Source organism: Mus musculus, chromosome 8, assembly GCF_000001635.26.
Source record: "Mus musculus strain C57BL/6J chromosome 8, GRCm38.p6 C57BL/6J".
In the NCBI taxonomy this organism is placed as follows: Eukaryota; Metazoa; Chordata; class Mammalia; order Rodentia; family Muridae; genus Mus; species Mus musculus.
Genome location: NC_000074.6, coordinates 106,849,491 through 106,859,982, shown reverse-complemented (window position 1 = coordinate 106,859,982; position 10,492 = coordinate 106,849,491). Strand labels below are relative to the sequence as shown.

Below are 10,492 nucleotides of genomic sequence, written 5' to 3'. Positions count from 1 at the left end.
TGTGAGAGGCCATGGAAGGCCATTGGTGAAGGTGCAGCCTCAGTTGCAATTGATGGCCAAGGACTTGAAGAGGTCATGCAAAGGAGCTGAGGCTTGGTACTGTGAAGAGAGCCTATGAGAGGCTATTGATGAAGCTTAGTTGCAGTGAAAGACAGCAGTGTTTTGGAGAAGCCAGTACCATGAGATGACCACCAAGAACAGCAGCAGCAGTGGCGTATAGGCATCTGGAGTCTAGAAGACAAGGTGTGTGCTACAAAGGGCAGGGCTGAAGAAGTGACTCAAGCCCTTGGAGGAACCCAGAAGATTGTGAGTGGATCCCAGACGTTGGACGGTTGGAATTTGATTTTGCTTTTGATTGTGACTGTGTCCTGATATTTTTCCCTCTTAAAGTAAGAAGGTATTTTACTGGTGCCCACTGTTAAGAGACTTTGAATTTTTAAAAGACTTTGATTTTTAAAAGAAATTGGATATTTTAAAAGGATTGAACTTTTAATATGTAAAGACTGTGGGGCTTTGAAAGTTCATCTTGGGGATGAATAAGAGTAAGGGTTGAGACTTAATAGTGATGTGTTTGTGTGTCAAGTTGACAACAGATCAATTGTACTGGCTGGTTTTGTGTGACAACTTGACACAGCTGGAGTTATCACAGAGGAAGGAGCTTCAGGTGAGGAAATGCCTCCTTGAGATCCAGCTGTAAGGCATATTTTCTCTATTAGTGATCAAGGGGGGAAAGGCCCCTTGTGGGTGGGACCATCCCTGGGCTGGTAGTCTTGGGTTCTATAAAAAAGCAAGCTGAGCAAGCCAGGGGAAGCAAGCCAGTAAGTAAAATCCCTCCATGGCCTCTGCATCAGCTCCTGCTTCCTGACTTGCTTGAGTTTCAGTCCTGACTTCCTTTGGTAATGAACAGCCAGCAATTTGGAAGTGTAAGATGAATAAAACCCTTTCCTCTCAACTTGAATCTTGGTCATGATGTTTTGTGCAGGAAGAGAAACCCTGACTAAGACACCCACCTTTGCCCCTCAGTTCTTTCCTCTGCCTTCTGTGTGCAGCCTCTCTGGAGCTGGGTGTGTGGTGAGAGTCTGTAATCCCAGCACATGGGAGGTGGAGGCAGGAGGAGCAGGAGGAGCAGGAGGAGTTGAGTTCAAGGTCAGCCGCAGCTCCATCACAAGTCTGAGGACAGCCTGGGCTACGTGGGACCTTGTTTCACAAAGCAACAGCAACAAAGCCAAAACCAATAAATAGACAGGAATGCCATTCACCTCTCTGGATCTTATTTTTCCTTCTCCAAAAGAAAACCATCCACCCACCATATTTTCCTCTCTGAAGGAATGGCTCCTTTTACAGCTACTAATGTGGATATGGTTAGAGTATCTTGTAAGGAATAGCAATTAAAAATGACCCATTGTCTTGGGCTAGACAGATGGCTTAGTGTTTAAGAACACTCCTAGTTCTTGCAGAGGACCTGGGGTTAGCTCCCATATCAGACAGTTCATAACTGTCAATAAGTCCAGTTTAGGAGTGGGCCCACTTCTAGTCTCTATGCATATGATACACCAACATGAATGCAGGTAAAATGCACACACTCTCCCTTCCTCCCCCACCTTTTCTCTTTCTTTTGCTCTCTTTCCCACCTTCTCCTCCCCGGACAAAACAACCATCATTTTAAACATAAATTCTGAGAACGAAGGCTCCTTACAGGAGATGGAAGAGTTAAACGATCTTCACAAAGAAACACTTGCTATAAATTCTTTCCCCTTTTTGACATAGGGTGGCCCTGAAATCACAGGATCCACCTGCCTCTATGTCTCAACTGCTGGGCTTAAACCACCATGCATGGTGTGTCCCATTTTTCTTCGTTTGTATACTTGTAGCTTGACTCTCAGAGAGGCAGTATTAACACTCTAATTATCTAAGCATTCCATAAAAAAAGCCACCAACATGTGGAGGAAGGGGGCTGAGAACTTTAACAAGCCCAGCCTCTAGCTTCCACAAAACTACAAGGGCAGCCAGGTGTGGGGGTACACGCCTTTAATCCTTGTACTTGGGAAGCAGAGGTAGGCAGACCTCTGTGACAGAGGCAGGCGGATTTCTGTGAGTTTGAGGCCAGCCTGGTCTACAGAGTGAGTTCCAGGACAGCCAGGACTGCACAGAGAAACCCTGTCTCAAGAAAACTAAAGCCAAACCAAAAAAACCTACAAGGTCATAAAGTAAAGATGCCCAGTGCTGGCCAGTCCTGATGTCTAAGGCTGAGTTCTCACCTAAAACATGAGTTCCCTAATATAGTTTGAGACAGCGTCTCACTGTGCCTCCACTTCTTAGCCTAAGATGGTTCTGTTTTTTTTTTCTTTTCTAGGTTTTTTGTTTGTTTGTTTGTTTGTTTGTTTTGGTTTTTGGTTTTCAAGACAGGGTTTCTCTGTATAGCCCTGGCTGTCCTGGAGCTCACTTTGTAGACCAGGCTGGCCTCGAACTCAGAAATCCACCTGCCTCTGCCTCCCGAGTGCTGGGATTAAAGGCGTGCGCCACCACGCCTGGCAAGATGGTTCTGTTTTAAGCAAACTGTGGGTAAAGCAGGCCTGACACAGGCTGTCCACTAAAGTAAGCAGGAAACTTTTTTTTTTTTAATCTCTCCAACACTGAGAGCAAAGGGGGACAGTGACAAAGCCTGATGGAAAAGTATAACTTTTGGAGCCAGTCTGCCCCCTCCAATACTGGTTTGCTTACTTCTTTAGTAGCTCTGTAATCCAAGCAAGCGACTGACCTCTTATATACCCTCATTTTCCCACCAGTAAAACAGAAAAACATAAACAATAATAATAATAGCACCTATCTCAGCTAGATATAATGGGACATGCCTATAATCTAGCATTCAGGAGGCAGAGGCAGGGATCAGCCATTAAAGGCCACCTTCACCCTTCACCCATATAGTGAGTTCCAGGCCACTCTGAACTCTAAGAGACCATGTCTCAAACAAACAAAACCAATGACAATATCTACCTCACAGGCCCAGTGTGAGTGATTTTGTATCTGTTTGTTTGTTGTTTTCTGAGACAGGGCTTCTCTGTGTAGCCCTGGCTTTCTTGGAACTCACTCTGCAGACCAGGCTGGTCTCGAACTCAGAAATCCACGTGCCTCTGCCTCCCAAGTGCGCCACCACTGCCCAGCTGTGATTGTGTGTCAACTGCACACAAGACCATAAGAAACTCTATACTGATCACTATGGTCATTGTGATTGCTACACAGATTAAGAGCCACAGCTGCCATCCCCACTGGGGTAGCAGGCTGAACCCCACACTGGGAATGTGTGGAGTATGAACCTTTGTGTTTGTATGTTTATTGAACAGTATATACACACGAGTGTGTGTGTGTGTGTGTGTATGTGTGTGTACATATGTGTTGGGGGACAGAGGTTGATGTTTAATGTCTTCCTTTATTGCTCCATGGCCAGTCCTTGGCTCCTCAATACTCACATGAGCGTCAGGTGAAGCTGAGCACAGGGCAGGATGAACCCTGGAGAAGGTCAGCTGGCTAGACTAGTCCTATCACGTGAGTGCTGGGCTCAACAGAGACCCAGCTCAATCTACAAGGTGGAGCCATCAAGGAAGGCACCTGATATCAGTCTCTGGTCTTCACATGCACACGCAAACATGTGCACCTGCATACATACATACATACATACATACATACATACATACATACATACATTATATGTACATGTGTGTGTAAAAGCTGAAGGAGCTACACACCAGTCTATCAGTGGCAGCCTTGGAGTAAGTGGAGGTATGACTGGAAATTTCTGTTATATATACATTAAAGTTCTTTTTCCTCCTCTCCTCCTTCCTCCTCTTCTTCCTCCTCTTGGACAGTCTTCCTATGTAGCCTTGACTAGCCTAGGGCTTACTATACAGACCAGGCTGGTCTCAAATTTAGAGAAATCCATCTGCCTCAGTGGAGTCCTGGGATTAAAGGCATGTACCACCATGCCTGGCCCCATTACATTTATAATCCATACACCATATGCCCTCTCAGAGTATACAGAGAGGCCGTCCTCCAACAAGGCTTTACCTACTGGTCCTTCCTAAATAGTCCCAAGTAGAGATGAAATAGTCAAACATTTGACCTAGGAGGGCCATGCTTATTCAAACCGCCCCTGGGTCTGAGTGTGTAACATTTGAGTTTGCAGTTCAAGTTTATGATCAAGATACCTTTCTCTTGTCTTTTTCCCTCCATTTCCATGTCTCCCCCACTAATGTCTGTCTCTCTATATGTGTTGTATGTGTTGTGTGTGTGTGTGTACTGGGGATGGAACCCAGGCCTCAAGTGTGCCAGGCAAGCTGTCTACCATTGAGCTGTACTCCCAGTGTGAAAGGTCTTCACTTCAGTGGAGAAGCAGCTCCCGCAGTATCCAGCAGTGGCCATGGAATGTCATGACCCATCTTCCAAGGTAGTAAACAGTGCCTTGGCCAGGACAGACAAGGCCCAGATCTAGCTGCCTCCCAGAGCAGGGATTCTGCAACCTAGCTGTCCAAACTGAAGGAAACAACGAAACTGATTACGCTACTCTGTGGTCCTTGGAGACCACAGAGGGTCACCTCGGGGAGGGGCAGAAAGGAAGTTTAGGGATCACCAAGCTACTGAGTCAGTAAGAGGAGCTGTGGGAGGGACCAGGGATGACCCTCAACTGCTAAGAGGGTGCAGTCCCTCCCAGGGTCTGTGAGGGTCTGGCTTCCCTTTCCCTTGCCAGTGTGCAGAGCACAGCCTGAGCTGGCCAGCAGGCAAGAGGCTGCAGTACCGATTCAGCCAGAGCAGCCAGACTCATTCCCAGCCCCCAAGCAAAGAGGACACTGAGCTCCGAGCAGAGTGGTGCATGAAGTCAGAGGTGCAGCACTCTGCAGTGAGGCTGCACATGTGACTGCAGCACAAGCCAGCCTGCAGCAGGACACAGCCAGGCCCTTGAGGTCATGGCCGCTGCAGGGCTCAGGGAAAGCAACCAGCCACTCAGTGAGGGAAAGGTGGCCAGCTCTCAACGCCTATTCAGGACACAACTGTCATTTCTACTCTAGAAACCCTGGCTGTGGGAAAGTACAGAGACTCGCTCTGGTTTTAGCAGGTCAGTCAGATGGATCATCCTCCCAGCTTATTGTGCAAACTAATCAACTTTCCCACGTCACAGCCACCCCGCCAAACCCCTGGTGAGAGTTACAGGCAGATGGCAGCACTTCACTCAGGTGTCCTCTGAGCTAAAGGGACAGGAAGGACCCTGGTGGGAAGACCCTGGTGGGAGGACCCTGGTAGGAGGACCCTGGCAGATGCACACACTTGGTGTCCTCTTTCTGTTGTTGGAGGAGCAACTGAAGCCACACTGCCCGGAGATGGGGGGTGGGGATAGAGAGGGATCTGCCTGCTGCTTTCTTGTGCTTGAGGAGAAAATAGAAAAAAGACTGTGTGTGGTTATATTTATTTTCAATTTTACAACACATACCACATTAGCTTCATAGCACTTTCCAGAAACAAGCGGAAAGAAGTGGCTTCAGGGAGAAATGGGTCTGTGGCTGCCTGCTTTGTTCAGTGAACAACCCCCCTGGCACCCCCTCCTGCCCCCTCCGCCACTCTCCTCTTACTCTGTCTGGACCCCGGCTCTTCCTCAAGCCTCCTCTCCTTCTGGGGCTTTGTGCCTGCTCTTCCCTTTCCCAGAGATCTTCTTCCCGTGTCTGTGTGGTCAGTCCTCCCTCCCTCCCTCCTGCCCTCCTTCCCTCTCTCCAGCTTGCCCAGCTTCCAGCTTCCCAGCCAGGCCACCATGTCTCAACTCCCAGAAGCTCTCACCACTCGCCATCCTCCCTTCTAACTCATTCTTCCTGCAACTTTAACAGAAAATGTCTTTTTTTTATTTTTGGTGTTTTGAGACAGGGTTTCTCTGTGAAGCCCTGGCTGTCCTGGAACTCACTCTGTAGACCAGGCTGGCCTTGAACTCAGAAATCCGCCTGTCTCTGCCTCCCAAGTGCTGGGATTAAAGGCGTGTGCCACCACCGCCCCGCAACAGAAAACGTCTCATTACATTCATTTACTGGGGAGGGGTGTTCTTGCCATGGTGTGTGTGGATGCCAGAGGCCAACCTGAGGGAATCGGGCCTTTCCTCCTATCATGGAGATCCTGGGATTTGAACTCATGTTCTCAGGCTTGCCAGTGACAGATGTGGGATGGAAGGACTAATAGGGGAAGCAGAAGAGGACTGCCCCTTGAGAAAGGACAAACAGTCAGAGGTGGGACAGAGAGCTCGGCCACTCAGGATCCATCATGCAAGCAAGCAGGGTTCTTCCGGCCGCGTGCCAGCTTTGGGGTTCATGCCATTTGTTTGTTTTCAGGGCTGGGGATTGCGTGTAGGGCCTCATGTAGGCTGAGCAATGCTGCTACCTCCCATAGAGGTAGGTGTGAGGTAGGACTCCTGTCCTCTCAGGGTTTCCATGAACTCACTGCAGCCCAGGCAGGCCTTGAGCTTGACACCCTCCTGCCTCAGCTCCCCAGGAGCTGGGATTACAGGTCTGTGTCACCAGGCCCAGATGGACCCTTTAAGTTACGTTTGTGCTTTTCCTATCCCATTATTCTCGTTCCTTAGAGCTTTTCATTCAGAAACACATGAGTAAATTTACAGTAAAAATTATAACCGAGACAGGGTCTCCTGTTGCCCAGGTTAGCTATGTAGCTGAGGATGGCTCCGAATTTATGATCCTTTTGCCTTTTTATCCAAAGTGCTGGGATTACAGGTCTACACTATGGTGTCCGATTTTTGAGGTACTGGGGATTGAATCCAACGCTGTGTGCAGCTCAGTGACATCTTCAGGCCCTAGGATTTCATTTTTTTTTTCAGATAGAATTCCATACTGTGATCCAAGCTGTCTTAGAACTCACTATACAGCCCATATTTGACTTTGAACTCACTAAAACCCTCCTGTCTCAGCCCTGTGAGCGCCATGGTCATAAGTGTTAACTACCATGCCTGACTTAGAAGAGTTATCTGACAGTTTTTAATAATTTGGTCATGCTTACAAGGGTGTCACTAAATCATCTTCCCTTTGAATTTGATAATGAAGTCCGGAAGAAAAAAATTACTCTCTCAAATTGAGAACACCAAAAATTAATAAAATCAAATACTCTAGTCCTTTGATAGCAGTTCAAACTAAGAGTCCACTTATACAGAGAGATAAAGAGACTAAGGCTGGGAGGGGTGGACGTGTTCAGATGGAGAAGATCTTAAAGTCATCAGTGTACACCTTCAGGCACACTGGCCTAAACGCCGTGGACAGTACTCGGCCTGCGAAGCAGGCTCTATCTTTTAAAATATATTATATATAATTTTAAAATGACTTTTAATTACGTGTGTGTGTGTGTTTATGTACATGTGAGTGCTGGTACTCTTTTTTTTTTTTTTTTTTTTTTTTTTTTGGTTTTTCGAGACAGGGTTTCTCTGTATAGCCCTGGCTGTCCTGGAACTCACTTTGTAGACCAGGCTGGCCTCAAACTCAGAGATCCACCTGCCTCTGCCTCCCGAGTGCTGGGATTAAAGGCGTGCGCCACCACGCCCGGCTTGAGTGCTGGTACTCTTAAGAAGCCAGAGGTGTCAATCGGCTGGAGCCAGAGCCACGGGCCATTGTGAGTATCTCATGTGGGCTGGGAACCAAGTTTGGGTCCTCGGCAAGATCAGTGTGTACTCTACTGCTGAGCCATCTCTCCAGCCTTGGGTTGGATGTATTCTAAAGGCTAAGTAACACTCGCTTAAGCAGCTCCAACCCTGACTTTATAGGCACTCTTGATTTAAAAAATATAAACTAATACTGCTACCCTAGCTGAATAGAAATATTCCTTCAAAACATTCAAGCTCTGTGTAGCCCTGGCTGTCCTGGAACTCACTCTGTAGGTCAGGCTGGCCTCGAACTCAGAAGTCCACCTGTCTCTGCCTCATGAGTGCTGGGATCAGAGGTACGTGCTGCCACGGACGGCAGCCTTGTTTGATCCTTTGCTTGACACACTGCCTGTGGTTTGTATCAGTGATTGGCACCTTTCTGGCGATGCCTACTGGGAAGGCTAAGCTGAGAAGGCTGTGTAATCTGGCTTGCTCCCAACAGGCGAGAACACCTGAATGTCACTCCATAGTCTCCTGCACTGTCACAGTTCTGCTTCCTTTAGATCAGGATACCCCAGAAAGTGGAGATAGATAAAGTCCCGAGATAGAGTCCTATACTTATCTCTGTGATGCTGGGGATCGATGAACACCGCATTCATCTTATAAAGGCGTAGGCTACAGAGCGGGCTTATCGGAAGCAGCCAGTTGCTTCCTTTTCCTTTCCGTTCCATGTGGACGAAGTTGCACACACACTGTGCCTGTGTATATATGTTCATGTATGCGTATGTTCATGTGGGCTCATGAGTTGAACAGACACTGTACGAGCATGTAAGTGTGTGTGTGTGTGTGTGTCTGTGTGTGTGTAGGCCAAAGGTCAACGTTGGGTGCTGTTTCCCAGGAGGCGCTGCCCTTTTTTTTTTTTTTTTTTAGAGAGAGAGAGAAAGGGATGGGGGTGGGGTCTCTTGGTGGCTGAGAGCTCACAGACTAATTAACTAGACTGGCTAGCCTGTGAGCCTCCAGGATGCACCTGTCCCTGCACCCTCCCCTGCTCCTTAGGCCTGCAGGCACATGCCACCTCAAGCAGTGTTTTTACCTGGATGCAGAGGATGGAGCGCAGGTCCTCAAGTTTGCATAAGTACTTCAGGGACTAAGGTATCTCCATATCTCCCCAGTCTCCTCCTCCTCCTCTTCCTTCTTCTTCTTCTTTTAACCCTTTCTTGTCTTTTGCAATGAAAATACCAAAATACATAAATCCAAGAGCGGATGAACACAGTGCTAAATCTGAAGTTGTTTCAGTGAGCTGGTGGCAGGCCACTCCTGTGCCACATAAGCCCTGCCTGCCTTTCTCAGACCACTCCACTGTCACAGCATCACCCTGAGAGGTGCAGAAGACTGAATGGCAGCTCAAGTAAAAACAGAGGAGCAATAAAAAGAAAAAAGGCCCCAGAGGACAGACAGGGCTTACTCTTCTTCTGCAAAAGTCAACCAGCTCGGTGACAGCATTCACATTGGCTGATCATTCCAGCCAAGGTAATTTTATTCTTTTATTCTCTCGTATTGTGTAGTTTAAGCAGCAATGCTTCCTTCCCCTCCCCACAGCTGCACACCCAGATGATAGCTCTGCCTGTCCCTCATCACAGGCAGAATCATCTCCCTATGACAGGATATCAAGGTGGGACCAGGGGGGTGGGGCGGCTTCTCCAGCCGGAAGAAAATGCTCCACAGTTATACACAGGCCTCCTCTAAAGGCTGGGACGATGAAGGGTGTAGTTAGATGGGGTTCACCCTTCTCACTGCACAAGCTTTGGGCCAGATGCAGAGTGACCAAATGGACGCTCTAGAAAGGTAGCCCTGAACACCCAAGTGGTGCCAGCACCGTATAGCTACCTTCAGGTTATAGCAGACCTCAGGTCTGCACCAAGGAGGCGGTGGAGACACCTGCTGGGAGGTGTGTGACCACTGCTTTGGCTGCTTGGTTTCCCCTGCCTTCTTCCATGTTCTGTGAACCAGGTCTATGGCAGGACCACAATCTTCTTCTCCAGCTTCTGGGGCGGGAACAGGAAGTTCCTCATGATCTCATCGAGCTCCTCCAGGGCCAGCTGGGCATGCAGCTTGGCGACGTCATCAGGTTCCAAGCGCACCACGTGCTTCAGCAAGTGATAGAGATCCCTGAGGACGTCGCTCAGCACCTGGATGGAGAGATGGGGTCATGAGCACATGTCTACTGGGAAGCAGTCTCTGGCGTCCTTGTAAGATAATGCAGGGACCTTCCAACCTGGAGCATGGAGCTGGCTGTGCCCCACATAAGATTCCTTTGTGGTTTCTGCCCGCAACACCTCACTATGATTTTTAAGTCTGTGCCTCATTATTTCCAGACCCTAGTATAGCTCCTAGACCCTCCCCCTTTAGTCAAAAGATAGCAGAGGCCTCAGGACAAAGGCAGCCAAGAGTGTGTGGGCACAAATGGCTGCCTGCATCTTCCTCAGGGTCTCTGTGTGTCTATATAAGCACACATATAGGAGTCAGCGCTCCCTTTGCAATGTGGAGCCTGATGTAGAACTAAGGCCAAAGGCCTGATGGCGACAGTCTTTACCACTGACCCAGCTCACCGTCTCCTGGTCTTCTGGGGTACAGACTGACCTCAAACGTGGGGTCCCCATGCCTCATCCTTCGGAGGGAGAGAGATATGTTTGGTTCTAGTTTAAGATTTTTGTTAAGGCTGGTTATAGTGGCACAGACCTTTAATCCCAGCACTCAGAAGACAGATCTCTTTGAGTTCGAGGCCAGCCTGGTCTCTACTGTAAATCCCAGAACAGTCAAGGCTACACTTAGAACCCACCCTGGAAAGAATTACAGGAAAGCAGGATGGAGTAGACA

The 10,492-nt window shown here is 48.4% G+C and overlaps 1 protein-coding gene across 1 annotated transcript in view; it reads right to left on the bottom strand.

The window, feature by feature from the left end:
• Positions 1–8,543: 8,543 nt before the first annotated feature.
• The window catches only part of Tango6 (transport and golgi organization 6), a 168,372-nt gene continuing 166,423 nt past the window's right edge, over positions 8,544–10,492 (bottom strand). Inside the window, exon 18 of the mRNA NM_173037.1 lies at positions 8,544–9,804. Within this exon, the coding sequence (NP_766625.1) occupies positions 9,628–9,804 (177 nt within the window). The 3' untranslated portion in view covers positions 8,544–9,627. The remainder of the gene's footprint in view (positions 9,805–10,492) is intronic.